General features: G+C 42.0%; 2 protein-coding genes across 5 annotated transcripts; both read left to right on the top strand.

Moving 5' to 3' along the window:
- Positions 1-3009: 3009 nt before the first annotated feature.
- LOC122109636 (T-cell surface glycoprotein CD1c-like) lies at positions 3010-6781 on the top strand. 3 transcript variants are annotated; one of them, XM_042682159.1, is made up of 6 exons: positions 3010-3326; positions 3614-3817; positions 4545-4823; positions 5039-5317; positions 5935-6025; positions 6158-6781. In XM_042682159.1, exons 1-6 carry the CDS (start codon positions 3266-3268, stop codon positions 6177-6179), a joined length of 936 nt encoding a protein of 311 aa, XP_042538093.1. In that variant the 5' UTR covers positions 3010-3265; the 3' UTR covers positions 6180-6781. The 3 variants fall into 3 exon arrangements, with proteins under 3 accessions (XP_042538093.1, XP_042538092.1, XP_042538094.1); XM_042682158.1 differs by having other exon boundaries at positions 3614-3880; XM_042682160.1 differs by lacking the exon at positions 3614-3817.
- Positions 6782-10689: 3908 nt separating this feature from the next.
- Positions 10690-16951, top strand: LOC122109635 (T-cell surface glycoprotein CD1b-like). Of its 2 annotated transcripts, XM_042682155.1 has the most exons (6): positions 10690-10940; positions 11232-11498; positions 11951-12229; positions 14636-14914; positions 15677-15770; positions 16365-16951. In XM_042682155.1, the coding sequence occupies exons 1-6, from the start codon at positions 10880-10882 to the stop codon at positions 16384-16386; spliced, it is 1002 nt and encodes a 333-aa protein (XP_042538089.1). In that variant the 5' UTR covers positions 10690-10879; the 3' UTR covers positions 16387-16951. The 2 variants fall into 2 exon arrangements, with proteins under 2 accessions (XP_042538089.1, XP_042538090.1); XM_042682156.1 differs by lacking the exon at positions 15677-15770.
- Positions 16952-23016: the final 6065 nt, after the last annotated feature.

Here is a 23016-nt window from a genome sequence, read left to right as displayed (position 1 = left end):
CCAGGCGACCAGCCTGGATGGCAGCCGTGAGGACCCAGCTCTGGTGCCAAGGAGCTTCCAGCTGGGGCCTTTCATCTTCCTGGCCCGCGTGGAGCTCTGGTAAGGGGAAGAAGAGATCAGAACTTGGTGGAGAAGGGCTGGCTTGAGAGCTGGCCTGGGAAGGGCTGGGATCTCCTGGGACTGAACCCCTGCAACCAACGTTCTACCAGCTGTGGTAGAGTCCATGTTCTACCAACTGTGGCTGAGTCCATGTGCTTTGAGCCCCTATAGAAACTTCCTACCTACAATACCCTAGGTTTTCAGTACCTTTCCTTCTGACTCTTCCTTTGTACTCCTTTAAACCACACTTCTACATTTTCAGATCTAGTTAGGTTGCTGTCCCAAGTGCCAGTTTGATTTTTTTTGGTACTCACTTTTCCATTATTATAATGAAATAGGTCAGAAAATCAACTTAGAAAGAGCACATGTTTATGTAGCTCATGTTCCTGGAATTTCTAGTGTAAAGTTGGGCAGTTCTATTGTTTTGGGTCTTTAGCAAGAGTGCAGGTGACAAGGATAAGAGTGTTTCTCAGAATAAACCATTGACAGCCTGAGTGAAGATGCAGAGAGGAGGGAGAGACAGAGAGAGAGGGACAGATAGAGTGAGGGAGGGAGAGAAATCTGTAACACATCCAATTTGTAGTGGAGGGAGGGAGGAAAAGAGAGAGAGAAATCTGTAACACATCCAGTTTGTAGCAGTGAGTAAGGCCATGCATTTGGGGGCTGAAAGGAAGAAGGCTATATGCATCACACACTTGAGGCAAATAATCAGCAGCTCTAGCAGAAGCAAATATTTAATCTCTTTTTTTCTAGATCTCATATAGGTTTGGATTTAGGAGAAGGGAAAAAGAGGCTTCTTATAGAAGTCCTATAAAATTAGCCATTATATCTGAATGTTAGATGTACAATGTATAATCAGTCACAGCTGTAGAGCCTTAGAGAAGTTTTCTTCCTCATTTGTAGGCTTCATGCAAACTGGGAAGCCTTCCTCCATCTCCCACCTCTGCCATTCTGGAAGCTGGTGCCACTGGGCAGGCTTAAATGGTTAAACACATAGGTGGATCCTCCCTCCAGCATTCCACATTCTCTTGTTCAGATCTCAACCTTATAGTTCTCACCCAATTACAAGAGAGTAGGAGAATTTGTGTTTCTCCTGTCCATGTACTCTCATGGCAAAAAAATCCCACAATGTCACAAATGTCTGGCTTTCTATCTGCTATGGATTTCTAAAACCCCAGAGTGAGAACCTGCTGGAAATGAAGGCAAAACCTTGTGCTTTTGAGGAACTTGTATAGGGTTTATGCTGTGTCTCAGTGTAACCATGTTGTGAGTTCATGGACACTGTCAGTTTTCTGTGGCAGTAATAGGAAAAGATGATTGAGGGGACACCCAACCTCTTTATTAATGCAGACAAATCTGATATTCAGGAGGCATATGTCCACATTGAATATATATATATATATATATATATATATATATTCACACACACACACACATTAAAAACAAGAGTATATAATAAAATGTATACATTTGTTAATTTAAAAAGGAAGAATTGCACCTTCACCTTCATGAATGTTAATTTGGGAACACTATCATAATAGATGTATTGTCTGGGATCTAAAATTGATGTTATGTTCAGATGTTGAGATATAACATTGACCGTAACAGAATTACTAGCAAACCAACCACTAAGTAGCTCGCATAACTTACCTATATAAATTCATTATAGACAAATGCTGCCTTTTTAGGATGATGTATATTTGGTGCTGGTTGATGTTTGAATAAGTTCCTACTGTTTTCTTCTGTTTTTGTTTTTTTTTGTTGGTCGTGGGGGCTTGAACTCTGGGTCTGAGCGCTGTTTCTCAGCTCTTCAGTTTAATGCTAGCACTCTACCACTTGAGCTACAGTGCCACTTCCACGGCCTGCTGTTTTTAAGCTTTTCATTGCTCAAGTCTGGTGCTGCACCACTTGAGCCATAGTGTCACTTCTGGTGTTCTGTTGGTTAATAGGAAATAAGCGTCTCAGAGTGTCTTGGTCATGCTGGCTTTGAACTGCAGTCCTCAGATATCAGCCTCCTTAGTAGCTAGGATTCCAAGCATAATCTATTGGTTCTTGGCTGGATAATATATTTTGATGAGGTCACAAATTTACCTTAAATATAGATAATGGTTTCCACTGCAATGCTGCCTTTGTCCTTGCTATCACCCAAGAAGTTAGCTTTTTCGTGGAAATGAATCCTGCACAACAAAATCTTAATTATAGGCTCATCAATGACTCTAAATGCATTCCTGGGTAGTGAAATGTTGCTTAAGAAAATGTTTAAAAAAAGCCCATCAGGTTTGTAGGTGGGATTCCCCGCATGGAAATATTATTCACCTGAGTGCGTTACAGTCCTGAATGTGCTTCTGTAGTTGGTAATGCTGTGACAGATGAGAGTATCCTGTCAATCTCCATATGCTCACATGCTTGATGAGATATCTGTGGACGGGTAGGTATTTTGGTGAATAAATATGTGAATTAGACTCAGTAGAAGGGCTTATTCATAGTTTTATAGACGTGTGTACTAACAATGACCGCAATCTCATCACTAAGGCAGTGGTTGGTGCCTGGAGCAGTCACAGATGTGAGACCACAAATTCTCCAATTTACAAAAGAACCAGTGAATCTCAAGAAATGAGAAAGGATAAAGGGTGAGAAGGAGCAGAGATGAGTTTCAGGACAGCTGGAATTGGGAGGGAAGTCTGGGTTGATCAGAATAAGAGACATGTAGAAGTCAGGATGGCCGAGCGGTCTAAGGCGCTGCGTTCAGAATAAGAGACACGATTGAGTGTGGAGGCACAGTTATGTATAGAAACTGGGCAACCATACAACTTCTCCTTTGTAATTTTACAGCTAGATGAAGTGACGTTTGCATGTCACACGCCCCTTGGAAGAGGAACAGCTGAGGAAGAGAGTTACATGGGGGCAGAACTTAGTGAAAAGGAGGGTGGCTGGAAATGAGAGAGGAGGGAATGACTTGAGTTCAGAAGGGAGGGAAATGAAGGATGGAGTAGGAAGGTGAGGCTGAGAAAACAGAAAGGTTTTCTTATATTCAGTTGCTGTTGGAAACCATTGTTTGTTGGTGGGAGAAGGAAGACAGAAGCGAGTTGAGGCAAGGTAGCTTAATTGCTAGCAGACATCAAAGATCAGCTTTGTTTAGAGAAGGAAACACACATCTGCTTATGCTATGCTGTTTCTTCAACTTCCACTGCTGGCTGCTCTCCTCCCAGGCAGTGTCAATGCGGAGGGTAAGAACATCTCTGTCAGCTACTGAGTCGGGTGGATGGGAGTGGATTTTAGTTGGCTTTTAAGATATTTTACTGTGAATGCTAAGATGCTTATAATCTGTATCTTTGTGTCCAAGTCCAGTTGATTGTTTTTGAGCATGGTGCTAGAGCACCAAGGGCTTGGGGAGGGAAATTATTATTGATGAAATGGTTATTATCCTTCTCTCTCTAGTAACTGGTTTGTTTTCTATCTTCTCTCTGTTTTGCTTATGTTTTCACTTATGCTACTGGACTTCATCCATCCATAGTGATCCATGAACATACTACATTTCGTCTCAGCCAGATCTCATACTATGCCAATGAATCCTGGGCACAAACTCTGGGGTCTGCTTGGCTGGATGAATTACAGACTCATCGTTGGGACAGTGAAACAGGAACAGTAATTTTCTTGCACACATGGTCCAAGGGAAACTTCAGTAATGAGGAGTTGACAGATCTGGAGCTGCTTTTCCGTGTGTATATGATTGGGATAAGTCAGGAGATTCATACCTACTCCACAGACTTGGGGCTTAGGTGTAAGTTTAACCAATTGGGAGAATTCTTCAGAGGGTTCTTGTAATTGAAACCTTTTCTCTATTTCTTTTGATGAGATTTCTCATCGTCTCATCTCACAACAAAAGTCAACATGCCTCCATCTCTCGAGTTATATCTTGAACATTAATCAAAATTACCTAGATTTTTGCCACTTCAGCAGTCTTTTCTATTGTGCTTTGTTGTGTTTTCTTGTGATCCTCATCTGTGTCTTAAGGTTAGAGGTAGAGATTTGTCTTATCCTATGCTTGAGTCTTTTAAAATATAATCCCTTCTGCTATTTCTTCAATTTCTTTAGACATTTGGAGTCATTATCTAGCTCTTGTGATGCTGAGTCTATGCATCATGATATTTGGGCTCCCTTCTGTCTGTAGTTCCTAGTCTGTATTATGTCAGTCTCACCTCTTATTTTCCCTGAACTTCATTGGTCAATCTTTAATTCAAGGACTTTGTTTGTTATTTCCTTCCTTCTCATCTTCAGCAGATATTTGCTCTCCCTTTTTTCTGACTGGATGTATCTTTGGCTCACTCTCCTACATAATATGACGCATCTTTGCACTCTTCTTTTTGAGATGAGGGCCTTAGATTCTAACCTGGCTTTCATTTTTGTTTATTTGAACTCTTTATCTCATTCTTTCCTTTCTGAAGATCCTGTTGAATTACAAGTGAGACTTGGCTGTGAGCTGTCCTCTAGCGAGAGTGCCAAAGGCTTCATGCAGGCGGCCTTGGAAGGATCAGATTTTCTAAGTTTTCAGAATACAACCTGGGTGCCATCTCCTGAAGGTGGGAAACAGGCCCAGAAGGCGTGTGATCTCCTCAATCTGTATGAGGGCATCAAGCAAATCGTGGAGAACCTTATGAGCAAAACCTGCCCTCGGTTCCTCTTGGGTATCCTGGATGCAGGAAAGACGTATCTTCAGAGACAAGGTCAGTTCAACCTTTCCCTCAAAGGTGTTTTCTTCATGTCTTCCCCTTCTCATCTTCCTGTTTGAACTCAGGACATGGTGGAGGACAAGAGGGAGTGGGTTGCAGGGTGAGAATTCCCTAAGGGAGACAAAAGATATTAGGCAGATATCTATGACTGAAGCCATGTGTTAGGTGCACATCTGTCCTCATGTGACTCCCTCTTGTATTCTCTACAGTGAGGCCAGAGGCCTGGCTGTCAAGCTCCTCTATCCTTGGGTCTGGCAGACTAATGTTGGTTTGCCACATCTCTGGTTTCTACCCAATGTCCATTTGGGTGATGTGGATGAGGGGTGAGCAAGAGCAACTGGACAGCAAACGCGATGATGTTCTTCCCAATGCTGATGGGACTTGGTATGTTCGTGTGATCCTGGAGGTGGAGGCTGAGGATGCTGTTGGTTTGTCTTGTCATGTGAAACACAGCAGTCTAGGAGACCAGGACCTCATTCTCAATTGGGGTAAGGGTAGGGGTTGGGTGTGCCAGTGGGTTTTCATTGAGACTGAAGGTAGAAATGGGGAAAGTTGGTGATATCAGCTGCAGATGAGGGATGTCATGAAAAAAATACATACAGAAACGAATGACTGATTCATTCAATGAAGGAGTGGAACATGAATGAGAAATGGATCCAGGAAATCTGGAGGGAAGTTAAGGAATTGTCATGTGAGCTGGGTAGTGTTGTGCTCACATCTGTAATCCTAGCTAAGTGGGAGGCTGAGATCTGAGGATCGTGGTTTGAAGTCAGCCAGAGCAGGAAAGACTGTGAGACTGCTATCTCCAATCAATTACCCCAAATCTGGAAGTGGAGATGTGGGTGAAGTGGTAGAGCACCAACCATGAGCCAAAGAAGGTCAGGACTGCTCAAGTCCAGACAATGCCCAGGCCTATAGAACGCTAGCTTGAGAAGCAGCACATAAACAGCAACAAACCTCAGAGAAGTATAGAAATAGAGTGTCTGAACCAGATTGATTGCTGTGGCTTATGCCCAATACACATATTAAGCCAGGCAGTCTAGGGATGATTCAGATGTGTGCATGAGATTCAGATGGTGTCTTTGGATGTCTTCCATATCTACAGGACACAGTCTTTCCATGAACTTGATCATCTTGGCAGTGGTGGTGCCCTTGATCCTTTTGATAGTCCTTGTGTTATGGTTTAAGAGGCGTTGGTGAGTTCCTGTGTTTTCTTATGTCTTCAGAGTCGTCTTATTGTATACTTTTATATTCTCTGTTACCTTGCTCAGTCTTTCTCTCAACACCTCCTCCTGACCCAGGTTTCTGTCACTTCTGTCTTGTCACAGGTCCTATCGGGGTATTCCATGAGATGTCTCACTGTGTTTCCTAGTTTGTATTGAGAAGCCAGCAGTCCTGGAGCTCAGGACAACCAAGTGATGCCATCCTTTCTTCCATGTATCTCATCTGATTCTCTTTTTGTCTGAGAATCACTCCTGAGTATCATTCAATTTGATTTCTGCAACTCTGTACATAATGGCACTTCAATTTTCAGTAGTGGTCAAATTGCAAGTCCATTTCTGATGTTTCTTTAGAGGTAGGTTTTACAGGACCTTTTAGCAGGAAACCACAAGCATGTATCATTTCCTGCTTGTCTTGCAGGTACTTGAGCTTTCTTCTCCATTTTATGTTTAAGTGTTTAGGGGGTAAGGGCATTGCAAAGTGCCATTCATCTATATAATTCTGCTTGCTGAAAAATTAAGCAAAACATTCAAACAAGTAGCATGTCCATGTTGGATCAACTCATGTTGGTAGATTTTGTTTTATCATTTTGTTTATTCCTAACATTTGAAACATTCATGGCACTTTTTGTTTGAGGGCTGACATAGCTTAGAAATTCCAACATTGGGGCTGGGGAGGTGACTCAGTGGTAGGGTGCTTGCCTTCCATGTCTGAGGCCCTGGGTTTGAATCCTCAGCAGCACGTAAGCAAAAAGGAAAAAGTCAGAAGTGGCGCTGTGGCTCAAGTCGTAGAGCGCTAGCCTTGAGCTGAAGAGCTGAGGGACAGCGCCCAGGCCCAGAGTTCAGGCCCCATGACCAGACACACAATCCCCCCAAAAAAGAAATACCAACATTCTTTAGTTCCCTCTCCTTATGGGTAAATATTAAGGAAATACTGCATCTAACCTCCTTCATACATGCATTTGTCAAATTCTATGTGTCTTAAGATAGATGTATTTTCTGGATTTTTTTTCTTTTTTATTTATTTTTATTTTTTTAACATGTTCTGTTTTTTTTGTATACATTTTTATTGAAAAATACTGTACAGAGGGGTTACAGTTACATGAATAAGGTAATGAGTACATTTCCTATCGGACATTGTAACCTCCTCCTTTTCTTTTTCCCTACCATCCTTTCTTTCTTCACCTCTCCAACTCCTCCTCCCCCATATCATAGAAGTTGTAAAGTTCTAGATTTTTTTTCTATCAATAATATTGATTGATTTTTACAATTTAGAATTGGAAATAATTGTGTGTATTTATATCATATAATGTGGTACTAGAGTGCACAAACACACTGTGAAATGATTAAATCAATGTACATGATTAGATCATAGGACTGATTTATCTATTGCATTTAATTTAGAATCTTGGCCGTAAAATTTGAAGCCAGGCAGTATCATGCTTTTATTTTTATTTTCATTCTAAGTATATTGTGGTTATTCTTAGTGCTTTGTGATTTCATGTGAATTTTTTCTATTCTTATTTTATTTAAATAGGGCCACTCAGATTTCTATGAGCACAGAAAATTAATTTGGAATCTGTAGATTGTTTTAGATAGAATGGATATTTTAACCATATCAGCATTTCCAATTTCAATGATCATTGGATTTTTCCCTTATTTGTTTTAACTTCCTTGATCAATGGATTATACTTTTTGTGCATTAGTTTTGACTCTCCTTCCATTCTTATTTCTAATTATTTTATTCTTTTTCATGTTATTATAAGCATGATTCTTTCATTAAAAATTTAGTATAAAGGTATTGTACAGAGGAGTTACAGTTACATAAGTAAGTCAATGTGTACATTTCTCGTCGAATATTGTTAACCCTCTGGATTGTCTCCCACCTGACTTCCTGCCCCTATGCTGTAAAGTTCATTTCCAACATAGGGTCTTGTGGGTATTGTTATTGCATTGATTCACCCTTTGTCTTTTTTCTCACCATTTGGGGTTATTTCTTAATTTCCTGGGAACCTATCCCACTGAACATAGGCCTCACTTGTGGCGGGAGGCTCACAATGCATCCTCTGAGCATCAGTTACCAACTACACCTTCTCTGTTGCTTCCAATCTGTGTATGCTTCCATTTGTCAACTGTCTGTTTCCCACAGCATCACTCAAACAGCATTCACGTTGGGAAAATGTTATCTTGTCTAGAATGCTACCACCTGTTCTTTTCAGTTCTCTGAATGATCTTCGGATGCCTTTATGGAATTTCAGATGCTCCACATAGAGGCTCAAGATATGCAGAGCTTTCCCAGCTCCTTGGCACATTAATAGCCCGTTCTAGAAGCCGCTTTGCCTGTGTTTGGTCTCCTGAAACTCTTGCGTGCAATAGCATCAGCTCCTGACTCTCAACGTGTCTTGGGACTCAAGAAATCACTTCTTTTCTCCTTTTGCTTCAGGTTGAATAGTCAGGCAAAATTACCTCTTCACAGTAAATGAGATCACAGAGGTCTCAGAGGATTTATGTAAATTCAGTTTGAGCTCAGCATGCTATAAGACACATGTACAATTTAGGTCTTAGGGCCTTTCCCAGAGCCGGTCTGGGTTGAAGCACAGTGCTCTCTACCACTTGAACTCTGTGTCAATTTTGGTCTCTTCTGAGTTGTTTATTGGAGATAAGAGTCTTATGGACCTTCCTGCCTGGGATAACTTTGTACTGCAATGCTCAGATCTCAGACTTAAACATTAGGAGACTCACCCTGGTATGCCAATATGGTCCATTGGTGTGGCTCTAACACATTTAAAGCCAAGAGGGATATTTTTTGGCAGGGTGTGTGTTTTGGTTATATTTTTTATTAAAAAAAACTAGGCTACTAGAATTCATGTGAAAACAACAAGGACTCAGAATATATGAAATAAAAGCACTGTTTCAAAGAAAAATTACTAGAATATTATATATGGTACTTGTGTATTTCTATTCAGCTTTAATAAACAGCTTTATCTACATCCCATTCTGTTACTGTAAGTTTATTGAGATGCGTGTTTCTATTTGTAGAGAGGCAGAAGAAAACAGGGAAAATAAGCCAAGCAATCACAAATAAAGTATACATTGAGTGATACACATGAAATCCTGTCTACAGCTAATCAAATTACACTGAAAGGATCTCATAGTCTAGGAGTTGGTGACTCACAGCTCCAATCTTAAGTATTCAGGAACCTGTGATGTGAATATTGGGGTTCCAAGCCAGCTCAAATAGGAAACTGACCAGACTCATATGCCCAATAACTCTCAGAAAAACAGACGTAGAGTTGCGGTCAAGTGTTAGAGTGCTAGTCTTGAACAAAAGAACTTAGGGAGAGTGCCAGGCCCTGAGTCCAAGCTCCATATCTGACAAAAACAAAAACAAAAACAAAAATAAATCCTATGGTTAATCATTGTTGATGGGTACCATAGAACAGAAGAGAACACACCTTCTTACCAATACCAGGGAGAAATCCAAGTCCAAGGAAGAACAAAAATATCTTCATTATGCCAGCCACCATGAATAGAACTTGACATATTTCTGTCCAGTATATCCTGGTCCCAGCATTGCCAAGGAAAACACAACCCCCTTGAGCACTGGAGAGAACAATACTTTCTTTCCATGGAGAAGATCCAAAATAAGATCAGCTTCAACAGGTGGCTGTTGAAGAACCCACAGTCAGCGGTGTGCTCTCAGGTTAACTCTAAGTAACTGGCATGTATACTGTCATCTTGTGTGGCAACAGAGGTGGCTCAGACCTCTCCTTCTTGGAGCCTGAAAACCTGAAAGCTGGAGGTGAGCTTGAGGACCATTTGTACCTCTGATTAACTGGACCAATAGAACCCATTTGAATTTGCAATAGGGAAATACACCCCACACAAGCTGATAAGCCTAGCAGAGATTGAGTAAACAGTATATCACATGAAAAGGAGGAGTGGCAGGCCCAAGCGTATTAACTGGACAAGTGGTGGCAAACTAAAACTAAACTAACATAAATACATTTGTTTGAACAAATTTTAAGGTACTTATCTGCTTTAAAATCGCAGTCCTGCTTTGATTTAATTGTGGCTATTTAAATTTTTATGTTTAAATGGCCTGAAAATGTTTCAACTCACAGATATACTTATTCTTTATATTTAGCAGATTGGTAAACAAAAAAAGAACATAAGGTTTTTCTACTGTCTTTTCAGTTGTGTGGTTCTGCTTTTTTGACTGGAACCTTGGCAAATTGTCTTTTTTTCAAACAATTTAATTGGAAAATTCTGGATAGTTTGATAAAGTAGAAGAGAAGATATGAAAACAGGAACCCAGAACTAAGAATATGAGATTAGGGAATCCAGACAAGGAGATAAAACAGGGAATGAAGCTGTGGACAACAGTAGGAAGAGTCATTACATTAAGGGAGAAGACAGAACAGTGGGAGGATGGAGGATGAACTGGGTGCATAAACCAAAAACTCCTTCCAGGGTTCAGCATGTTCATGAAGCTGAGAAACTGTTGTGTATTCCCCTGTATGTACAGATATGACATCGAAGCTTAGAGAGGTTGAGAAGCTTGTATTGTGACAAGGGGAATTTCTTTGAGATCATCTGATGAACGTGGATTCATGGAGAGAAGCTGCAGGCCAAGGAAGGAAGAGGGAAGTGAAACCTGGAGTGGAGAAGGCAGGCTGTGCAAGAACACATTTCCCTCTCTGATCTGCAAGTTCTATGAAGAGAGTTTTCAAGTGGGAGAGTCAGGAAGTCTGTACCGAGTCCTGAGCAGCAGCATTGCAGAATCAGACATCAAGCAGAGCCCTGAGCTCCTGAGGTCCTCTCTGGGAGATGCTGCTCCTGCCACTTGTGTTGCTAGCTGTGCTCTTCCCAGCTGGGGACAATCAGGATGGTAAGAGCAACTGGGGTAGCAGCCTGCCCTGTGGCGGAGGGTCTGGTAAAGACAGGCTGCACTTAGTCTGGTGACCTTGGTCAACTAGGCTCTGAGGCCTCCTGTCTCCAGAGTCTTGACCATTCTGGAAGTTGGGGCTGAAGGCTGAGGCCCAAGGCTCTTAAAGAGACAGTGCTCATTGGTTGCACAGATTCTGAGTTTGTGTTTTCACATCTTCTCAGTGTCCATGCTTTCATCCCTCCTCCATCCCATTCCTAAGTTTCCTTTCATGCTTCTCCCCTTTATCCACAGCCTTTCAGGAGCCAATCCGTCTGCACTGCATTCAGATCTCATCATTTGCCAACAACACTTGGGCACAAACTCAAGTTTCATGCTGGCTGAATGATTTGCAGATTCTTGGCTGGGACCGTGAGTCAGCCATTCCCATATTTCTGAAGCCTTGGTCCAAGGGGAATTTCACTGATGCTGGAGTGACAGAGCTGTTGGAGCTATTCCGCGTGTACTACTTCGGATTCATTGATGAAGTGCAAAAACATGCCAGTGATTTTCAGGTGCAATGTGAGCACTGTTGCCTCTCCTCCTTCTCTCCCCTGCCCTGAATCCCCCTCTCCACCTTTATTTGCCTGCACACCTTTCTCTAGCACAATCTCTACATCTCTTTGAAGTATTGAGATCTGGCTGCTTTTTCTTTGGTCTCTAATTGGTTCTCTCTAAGTATCTTACATCTCTCAGGATGCTGAAATTTTGACTCCAACTCCCTGATCCTCAACCTACCTGTTCTATCTCCTTTCCAGCATCACACATCCTACTCTGGCCCATCCATCCCATACTTTCCCCTTCTTAATTCTCCTCTATCTGAGAGCCTCTTAGTGTTCTAATAGTTTCAGCTCATCATTTTATATTCCTGAATTATATGCTCATCAAATCTGAAATCCTGAACCCTTTCCACAGTCTTTATTTCTAGTTTGCTGTTTAGTAACTGAAATTTTATCTGTTTTCCTCCTTCTTAGATCCCTTTGAGATCCAGGGCACAGCAGGCTGTGAGCTGCACTCTGGGGGATCCATCCTAAGCTTCCTGAGAGGAGCGTTAGGAAGTCTGGATTTCCTGTATATCAAGAATAACTCCTGTGTACCTGCACCGGAAGGTGGCAGAAGAGCTCAGAAGTTCTGCATATTAATCTACCAGTACAAAGGTTTCTCGCAAATTGTGGACACTCTCCTCTGTAAAACCTGCCCCGGATATCTCTTGAGCCTTCTTGAAGCGGGAAAGGAGGATCTGGAGAAGCAAGGTTTGTCCTGCTCTGTTTCCCTTTTGACCACCTTCCTTAAACTTAAAGAGCATCATAAAATTAATTTATTCCAAGTAAAAATACAAAGTAATATTATGACATTGACCAGATATGAAAGGCCCTCCCAGAAACAACTCTATTGATGATGAAGAGAACACCCCTTTAAAGAAAACATGAAATAAAATGAAAAATATGTAAGTATGTGTAATTTTTCTTTAAGCAAAAAAACTTTTTTACACTCTTTTTTATGAATACGCTTTTTTATTGTGAAAATACTGTACAGAGGGGTTACAATTACATGGGCAAGATAACAAGTACATTTCTTATCAAGCATTCTTAACTTCCTCCTTTGTTTCCCCTCACCATCCCTCTGTCCCTTCCCTCCCTTCACCTCCCTCACCTCCAAAGTTGTAAAGTTGGTTGTTTGACATAACTTCTTGTACATCTCATTGTTGCAATGGGTCCATGTGTATCCCTATTTAAACAATTTGTTTTTTCCCTTCCACTCCACAAATTATACCAACATGGAATACAGTTAAAACAGGTGTTTTACTATGGAGGAGGGACATACAAAGCAACAAAGAAATCATCTTATAAATATGTTAGAAACAATAGCAAGAAAGAAAAATCATTTGGGTCCTAATCTTGGGGTTCACTTCACCTAACATCAGCTTATCTGAACTTTTCTGCTTGTCTCAGACATATACTAGTTATTGCAAATAAGGGATACCATGGGACCTATGTTTCTTTGGGCCTGGCTTACTTCACTTAATATAATTTTTTCCAAGTCTTTCCATTTCTTAACAAATGGGGCAATGTCATTCTTTCTGATGGAGGCTTAGAATTCCATTGTGTATATATACCACATTTTCTTGATCATTCATCTACGAAGGATGGTTCCATATCTTAGCTATGGTAAATAATGTTGCAGTAAACATAGTTGTTCTGGTAGCTTTAGTATGGTCATGTTTGTGATCATTCGGGTAAATGCCCAAAAGTGGGATTTCTGGGTCATAGGGGAGCTCTATGTGGAGTCTTCTGAGGAACCTCCTTACTACTTTCCAAAGTGGTTGAACAAGTTTACACTCCCACCAACAATGAAGTAAGATTCCCTTCTGTCTACATTCCCCCCAGCATCTGTTGTTATTAGAGTTCTTGATTATAGCCATTCTAACTGGGGTGAGGTGGTATCTCAGTGTTGTTTTGATTTGCATTTCTTTTATAGCTAGGGGATTGATTATTTCTTCATGTGTCTATTGGCCATCCTTCTTTCCTCTTCAGAGTAGTTTCTCTTTAAGTCATTAGCCCACTTATTTATTGGACAGTTCTTTTTTGAAGATTTGTTGTTGAGGGATTTAATTTTTTGAGTTCCAGGTATATTTTAAATATGAGACCTTTGTTCATTGTATGGCTAGTGAAGATCTTCTTAATCAGTCGGCTTTCTATTGGTCTTGCTAGCTATTATGTCCTTTGCCATGCAAAAGCTCTGCAACTTCATCCAATCCCATTTGTCCAACCTTTCTTTGATTTGTTGTTTCTGGGTCCCTTTTAAGAAATTTTCAGCCTCTACCAAGGAGACCTAGGGTTTCTCCTATTCTGTTCAGTAATGTTTTGAGGGTGTCTGCTTTGACTCTGAGGTCTTTGATACATTTGGAATTAATTCTGTTGCAGGATATAAGGATCTGGCTTTAGTTTTCTACAGGTGAGTAACTAATTTTTCCAGCACCATTTATTCAAGAGGTTGTCTTTCTTTCATTCTATTTTTTTAGCTCCCTTATTGAAGATTAGATGGCTATATTTCTGTGGGTTCATTTCTGGGTTTTCATTTCTATTCCATTGGTCCTGAGGTCTGTTCTTGTGCCAGTACCAAGCTGTTTTGATTACTATGGCTTTGTAGTAGTGTTTGATATGTGGTATTGACATTCTTGCAGCACTGTTTTTTCTGTTAAGGATCTTTTCGGGGTCTCTCATTGTTCCATATGAATTTTTGGATTGTCTCTTCTATTTTCTTGAAGAATGAGGTTGGAGTATTAATAGGTATCACATTGAATTTGTAGATAGCTTTGGGAAGCATTGGCATTTTCATGATGTTGAATACCAGCATGAAGGAAAGGTACATTTTTGACAGTAGAAAAATGATTTCAGTGAATTACAATGTTTAAAGTTTGCAATGAAAATAAATCCTCAATAAAGATGTATGCCATTTTTCTTTATCTTCTATTTTTATATAAACAGTTGCATGCAATAACAAATTGGAGAGGTTAGAAGAAAGACTGGGAGTCCATCAGTCATTGATTTTGTTATCAAGGAAGTGGGGGGTCCATGTCCAAACATGTGGACTTTGAAGTCCATATGCTCCAGGTTAGAGTTATTTTCTTGTATTGTCTCTGCCTCTTCCTGCTCCAGTGAAGCCTGAAGCCTGGCTGTCCAGTGGCCCCAGTCCTGGGCCTGGCCATCTGCGGCTGGTGTGTCATGTCTCTGGCTTCTACCCAAAGCCTGTGTGGGTGATGTGGATGCGAGGTGATCAGGAGCAGCTGGACACCCAGAGAGATGACTTCCTGCCCTATGCTGATGGGACTTGGTATCTGCGAGCAACCCTGGATGTGAAAGCTGAGGAGGCAAAGGGCCTGAGCTGCCATGTGAAGCACAGCAGTCTAGGGGGACAGGCCATCGTCCTCTACTGGGGTGAGAGAAGACCTGGAGTTCTGGCTGGGAGTGGGAGCAGGTGGCTCTAAAGCAAAGAGGGAGAGGGTGTGTGAGGGACAGGGAATGGTGAGGAGGAAGGGCTAGAAGACATTTGGTGGGCGAAAGGGGACAGGAGTCAGGCAGAATGGGCAGGTATAAGGAAGAAGATGATCCAAGGACATTTAGAAAGATACTGAGCTGGGCATGAGAGCATTTTCTTGTAATCTCAGCACTAGTGAGTTTGAGACACAGGATGACAATTTAATGGCCAAATTACATTATATAGGGAGACACTGTCTCAAAAGTGGTGATGGTAATATGTGTGATTGCATGTGTTCACACTCAATAAATTGTCCACCCTTAAATAGATGCAGTTCTTAGCTGGGTGATAGTGGCTCATGTGTGTAATCTTAGCTCCTTGGGAGGCTGATCTCTGAGGATCGAGGTTTGAAGACATCCCAGGCAGACAAGTCCCTGGGGTTCTCATGTCTAGTTAACCAGACAAAAGTCAAAAGTGGAGATGTAGCGGGAGTGGTAGAGCACCAATGTGGAGCTAGAAATTCTAAGGGAGATTGTTAGAGTCTGAGTTCAAAGTCCAGTATTGACAGTATCCTATCTATCAACTTTATCTCAGTAAAGTTGTTAACCTCAGACTCCCCCCAAAATTGGGATGATAGGAGGATAGTTAGCTAGGCAAAGGAAGGCCAGGTAATGGAGCAAGTGTCATTAGAAGTGACAATTGATTACTCTTCCAATCCACAGGATACTCTGTATCTGTTGGTTTAATCATTGCTGCAGTAATAGTGCCTTGCTTGATCCTTTTGCTGTGCCTTGCACTGTGGTTTTGGAAGGGCTGGTGAGTTTTTTTTTAACCCTTCTTTTCTGTCTGTTCCATACTTTTTGATCTTTCATGTACTAATAGCCCATTAGTTGTCCTCTTTCTACCAAGAGTTTCCTCTTAACCTTGATCCCTGGGGAGAGGTAATTTAAAGAATTTTGGCAAAATACATCTAACATAGAACTTTTGCCATCATTAGTGCTTCTAACAATATTACGTACATTGATGCTGTTTTATTTGTTCTTCTTGCAATGTGAAACTGTCCTCACATTTGAAGCCATGTTTCCTTCCCCCCTTCCCCAGGCCCTGGGATAGTGACTCTTGTACTTTTGCTTTCTATGGATGTGATTGGAATTACACGGTATTCATCCTGTGACTGGCCTCTTACTCTTAGCCATCAGTTGTCAGAATATATCTCTATGGCAGCTACGTCAGAATTACCTTTCTTCTTCAGGCTGAGTCCTTTCCACTGCATGTCTAAATACCATAGGAGCACTTGAACTGCTTCTTCCATTGGGTTCTGTGAAGAATGCTGTTATATGACTGTGTTCATCTCTCATATATGTATATATATATATATATATACATATTTAAAACTTATGTTCTTTACAGGTCATACGATGATATTCCATGAGCTCCCAATCTTTCTTCTCTCTCCTTTGGAATAAGTACCAAGACGCTGAGAAACCTGTGAACTCAAGAGATAGTTTTATTATGTAAATAATTGTTGTTTTGGCAGAAAAACATGTGCTTCATATCATTTCTTCTGTTAATGTGTGTTACAATGACTGATTGCTCATATGGCAAAACAAAACTATGGTTTCATCTTTCCTGCATGTTGAGAATGTTTGCATTTGGATTTAGTTGGGAATATTTGGTTCCAGTCTTTCATCCACCTGTATTTGTTTCTAGCCTTATCCTTGTTAGGTATTGGTATGAATGAGTTTTTTACCTCATAAGATCAGTTGAGATATGTTTCCTGTCTTCTTATTCTCCGGAGTATGGGGCAGCATGGCTGTGTTTGTGAAGAATTGGATGAGTTCACTTGTTAGGCATTTTATGTTGGGAAATATTTTGTCAGGAAAGTTAAATTTTATGGTTAGATTTTTTCTTATTAAATTTCTGGGCTTTATTTCTTGTTTAATATCATCATTACATATTACACAAAATTAAAAGTCCAATGAACTTGGTATTTATAAATTATTAAATAAAAATACAGGAATATAAATTAATCTTTATAGAGCTTTTCTTTTCTTCTAAACTAACAAAATCTTCTGCTATTTTATGATTTAAAAGAGTAAAATAGTGTATGTATGCTCTAGAAAGAGTGGGGAGTGGGATTAGTAATTGCAAGGCTGAGTTATTCCTTCCTTGGCCTAAGCAAAGTTGCTATTTGTCCCTTTGGGCTCAGGAGAGCAAGAAACATCCTATCTATGTAATCTTTAAAAATGGTCATTATATTTATTTCCCTCATTTAATTAAAATGAAATGGATTTTAAAATTGGGAACCTGGGGCTGAGAAAGTGGCTCAGTGGTTGTGTGCTTGCCTTGCATGCCTGAGGCCCTTGGTTCGATTCCTCAGCACCAAATAAGCAAAACAAATAAAGCTGGAAGTGGCGCTGTGGCTCAAGTGGTAGAGTGCTAGCCTTGAGCTGAAGAGCTGAGGGACAGCGTCCAGGCCCAGAGTTCAGGCCCCACGACTGGACCCAAAAAACAAAACAAAACTGGGAGCCATACTCAGACTTCTTGGCCAAGAAACTCTAGCTTCTAAAGAGAGTCTCTAGTGTTCCCTGGAAGAAGAGTCTCTGGGGTTTCCATTGCCCCTCACATTAAGGGTAGAACAGATCAACACTGTCCACTGTGGTCCCACCTAAGCTATGCTTCTAGGAATACAGACCAAGCCCGTTCCCCTTCCAGAAAATAGCCTCTTCTTCCACTCAGGTGTGAAGTCCTCAAAACAGGAATTTCAGTCACCTCAGCCTGGTTCCTGTTTCTCCTCACTTCTGAAGGCCCCAGGAATACTAACTGGATTGTTGTCCTGTGGTAAATGGTTGATGAAGCATCTGCTCTGGACCTGGGGGAGCTGATGAGTTATTCAGTGGTTTTCCAATGTCTTTCAGCAGCAAACCCCCTCATGCAAATGAAATGTTACCCTGAACCCCAATATGAAACACAGCTACAAGGGGAGCTGTTCTTGTTAAGGGCGAGTTGCCCAGTCTGCTCACCTCCCCCAACTCACACCCCTTTACCTCCCCAAGGACTCCAGAGGCTCAACCCCTAAAATACTTTGATGCTTTGCCAAGCAGTGTGTAAGCCACTGGCCTAGTTTGTCCTGATCAAGTCAGAGGTTCCCCCGTACCCCAACTGCTTGCCATAGATAAGCTCTGAGTTTATGGTTCAGCACACTCAATAATGACCAAGTGGCTCATGTAGTTTAACCACCTCCCCCAAGAATACCATTAAAAATTGCAGGCCTCTCTCAAAAGCAAAATTGTGAAGTAAACACCTGAGGCCAATTTCATCCCATATTCAGGCAAGCATGACTAGGATGCCACATTCTAGGAGCAAGGGAAAAATCCCCAAGCAGTCAACTGTGGTCTGGCTAAGCTGATGAGTGCTCAGGACCATGGGCAGGGTTCTAGAGCACTGTGAAGGAAATCAGCGTTGGAGAGCAGCAATTTGAGCACCTTGGAAAGTGCAGCAGTGAGGTCTGACTCAGGTCCTGCGTTTGGAATGAATTTTTCCCTCTAAAGAGAAAGCTATAGTCTGGATTTGTTCTATAGGACTGTTGAGGCCTAAAGTTAGTGTCCTCAGACTCTGAATTAGAGACTCATAATGTAAATGCAAACGAGGTGGCTTCAAAGGAAATATAAAAAATGCTTGTAGGTATGATGACTGATAAAGCAGCACCAAAGCCCACCCCAAAGCATATGCCAGTAATGGAATACCTGTGACCATCACACCATGGGGCTCAGAGCTGGAATGTTCCTCCCAGGGCATCAAAAAATCTCACTGAGAAGCAAGGACCCAGATTGTATCCTAGGTGAGCATTTATGCCCATATCCAAGAAAGGAAAATTAGAACTCCAATTTAGAGTTTTGAGTTTAACACCCTCAAAGGGAAAAACCAGAGCCCCAATTTAGAGATTCAGTATAGGTGCAGAGGTCCCCCACATAGGCAACATTTTAGGAACCATTGTGCCCCAGTGGGAGGGAAGGGTAGCAGGAAGGTTTAGCTACCAAAGCCTCCACCCACCCAGGCTCCACAGCCCTGCCCTCAATCAGCACAGGAGGCAACAGCAAGTTCAAGATGCACAGAGGGGATGAGGAAGGAACAAGGCCAGTTTCAGAGCAGCTGCTTTCTCCAAAGCCCTGCCAGTGACTTTCTGCAGAGAGGAAGGGCAAAGACCTATCCCTTCTTGTTCTTGACATTGCAAGAGGGAATGTTTTCTCCGTGAAGAATCTTTCCATCAGGAGATTAGGCAAACAGTCCGGCATGCACAGGAGCACACGTGCACATGCACACACATCCAAGCAGCCCTGAGCCATGGCCACCTCTCCCAGTCACCTCATTACCAAGGTTCATTCCAAAGGGATGAACCTTCTGGGGTCCCAAATCCCAGCCAATGGGGCACTATTCCTCATGCAAGTCCAACTTCCTGGGAGTTGTAAAGCCAGCCTCAAGTGGTTTCCTATGCTAATCCTATAGAGCATCCTATAGATCATTCCCCCTTCTTCCCTCCCAATTCCTGGAATGGTTGCTTCTCCTAGACTCTCACCTTCTTAAAACATTCCCCAATATCTCCTGCTCACTCTTCCAGACACCTGCCTGGCTCCCTCATATATGACCTTCCTTCCCCTGCCCTTCCCTGCTCCATGACCATTCATTCCTCCCTTTTCTCCCCTCCCCCACCCCTCACCTTGTTCCAAAGGATTCTTTGTGTTGTCTTTGCTCTCCTGCCCCCCTCCTTCCTCAGCCACACTTAGCCACGCCTGGCCCCAGACTTTCTCTGACTTGCTACCAAAAGTGCCCTTAACGTTAGTTACCAGGGTCAACAGCGGCATAGCCCCAGTCAGCAAGGTCCTCACTGATGCCATGCTCCTCCCACAGACACCAGGGCCCCATCCTGTATAGAGCTGTGAACTCTGCCCAGCCCGCCCTGCTGTGGATCCAGTTGGGCAGGCATGTGTCCAGGTTTGCCATCATCCACTCCTGCCCCAATTGGGCTCCCTTGGAAAAGTTCATCAGAGATCTGGGTGAAGTTGCTGGGCTGAGTCTGCAGTCCCATGCAACTGAGCTGCCAGAACAGAGAAGGAGTGTGGGAAGTGGGTCTCTGATTCATCTCCAGCTTCCTCTATGGCTTGATGCAGCAGGTCAGCTTCTGGACCCTCCTCAGGCCCAGCTCTACAGACATAACCCTCTGCCTCACTTTATAGTCTACGAAGTCAGCCACCAGAGCCCGCGTGTATGGGGCTGAGGCTGGGGTCACCATCTGGGCGATCAGCCTGGATTGCAGCCGTGAGGACCCAGCTCTGGTGGCAAGGAACTTCCAGCTGGGGCTTTTCATCTTCCTGGCCCGCGTGGAGCTCTGGGAAGGGGAAGAAGAGATCAGAACTTGGTGGAGAAGGCCTGGCTTGAGAGCTGGCCTGGGAAGGGCTGGGATCTCCTGGGACTGACCAGCTGTGGTAGAGTCCATGTCAAACCAGCTGTGGCAGAGCCCAGGTTCTACCAACTGTGGCTGAGTCCATGTGCTTTGAGCCCCTACAGAAACTTTCTACCTACAATACCCTAGGTTTTCAGTACTTTTCCTCCTGACTCTTTCTTTGTACTCCTTTAAACCACACTTCTACATTTTCAGATCTAGTTAGGTGGCTGTCCCAAGTGCCAGTATGATTTTTTCTGGTACTCACTTTTCCATTATTATAAAGAAATAGGTCAGAAAATCAACTTAGAAAGAGCACATGTTTATGTAGCTCATGTTCCTGGAATTTCTAGTGTAAAGTTGGGCAGTTCTATTGTTTTGGGCCTTTAGCAAGAGTGCCGATGAGAAGGATAAGAGTGAGTCTCAGAGTAAACCATTGACAGCCTGAGTGAGGATGCAGAGAGGAGGGAGAGACAGAGAGAGAGGGACAGAGAGAGGGAGGGAGGGAGGGAAATCTGTAACACATCCAATTTGTAGTGGAGGGAGGGAGGAAAAGAGAGAGAGAAATCTGTAACACATCCAGTTTGTAGCAGTGAGTTCGGTCATTCATTTGGGGGCTGAAAGGAAGAAGGCCATATGCATCACACACTTGAGGCAAATAATCAGCTGCTCTAGCAGAAGCAAATATTTAATCTCTTTTTTTCTAGATCTCATATAGGTTTGGATTTAGGAGAAGGGAAAAGGAGGCTTCTTATAGAATTTCTATAGAATTAGCCATTATACCTGAATGTTAGATGTACAATGCATAATCAGTCACAGCTGTAGAGCCTTAGAGAAGTTGTCTTCCTCATATGTAGGTTTCATGCAAACTGGGAAGCCTTCCTCCATCTCCCACCTCTGCCATTCTGGAAGCTGGTGCCACAGGGCAGGCTTAAATGGTTAAACACATAGGTGGCTCCTCCCTCCAGCATTCCACATTCTCTTGTTCAGATCTCAACCTTATAGCTCTCACCCAATTACAAGAGAGTAGGAGAATTTGTGTTTCTCCTGTCCTTGGACTCCCATGGCAAAAAATCCCCCAATGTGACAAATGTCTAGCTTTCTATCTGCTATTTATTTCTAAAACCCCAGAGTGAGAACCTGCTGGAAATGTAGGCAAAGCCTTGTGCTTTTGAGGAACTTGTATAGGGTTTATGCTGTGTCTCAGTGTAACCAAGTTGTTAGTTCATGGACACTGTCAGTTTTCTGTGGCAGTAATAGGAAAAGATGATTGAGGGGACACCCAACCTCTTTATTAATGCAGACAAATGTGATATTCAGGGGGAATATATGCACATTGGATATATATATATATATATATATATATATACATATATATATATATATATATATATATACATATATATATATATATATATACACATTAAAAACAAGAGTACAAAATCAAATGTATACATTTGTTTATGTAAAAAGGAAGAATTGCACCTCCACCTTCACGAATGTTAATTTAGGAAAACTATGATAACAGATGTATTGTCTGGGGTCTAAAATTGATGTTATGTTCAGATGTTGAGACATTACTTGACAGTAACAGGATTACTAACAAACCACTAGGTAGCTAGCATAATTTACCTATATAAACTCAATATAGAAAATGCTGCCTTTTTAGGATGATGTATATTTGGTGCTGGTTGAGGTTTGAATAAGGGCCTGCTGTTTTTTTTTTTTGTAGTTGTTGTTGCTCTTGGGTGCTTGAACTCTGGGTCTGAGCGCTGTCCCTCAGCTCTTCAGTTTAAAGCTAGCACTCTACCACTTGAGCTACAGTGCCACTTCCAGGGCCTGCTGTTTTTTTTTTTTTTTTTTATTGTAAAGCTACTATACAGAGGGTTACAGTTACATGAGTGAGGTTATGAGTACACTTCCTCTTGAACATTGTTACCCCCTCCATTGTTTTCCCCCTACCATCCCCTCCCTCCCTCCCTTCCCCGAGGTTTTTTTTTTTTTTGATTGTGATTAAATGATTACATAATTTCAAAGTCACAAGTTCATTCTAACTTCCCTGGAGCAAATTGTCTACCACAGTCTGTAATATATAACAGTGTTCATATGTTATATACCATATTTGTGATCAGCAGCATGGGGATATTTAGTAGTGGTTCAACCAGATGAGCGGGAGTTCTTTGTTTCTTAAGTCCTGTTAGTTTTATCGTATCACCTAACCTTTTGGATTTAGCATCCACTTATCAGGGAGACCATGTACCGTTTGTCTCTTCGTTCTTGGCTTACCTCGCTCAACATGATTCCTTCTAGCTCCATCCATTTCCCTGCAAATGCCATTATTTTGTCATTTCTAATGGCTGCATAATATTCCATTGTGTATAGATACCACAATTTTTGGATCCATTCATCTGTGGTGGGGCATCTAGGTTGTTTCCATATCCTGGCTATTGCGAACAGTGCTGCAATAAACATGGAGGTGCACGTGTCCTTGTATATTGGTTCCTGTTGTTCAGGGTAGATGCCTAGAAGTGGTATGACTGGGTCATAAGGGAGGTCAATCTTTAGCTTTCTAAGGACCCTCCAGACTGCTTTCCAAAGTGGTTGTATAAGTGTACATTCCCA

The sequence above is a fragment of the Dipodomys spectabilis genome, unplaced genomic scaffold (assembly GCF_019054845.1).
Source record: "Dipodomys spectabilis isolate Male_0828 unplaced genomic scaffold, ASM1905484v1 ptg000069l, whole genome shotgun sequence".
Classification (NCBI taxonomy): Eukaryota; Metazoa; Chordata; class Mammalia; order Rodentia; family Heteromyidae; genus Dipodomys; species Dipodomys spectabilis.
Note: the sequence above shows the minus strand (reverse complement) of the source record. Positions and strands in the feature narration are given on the sequence as shown.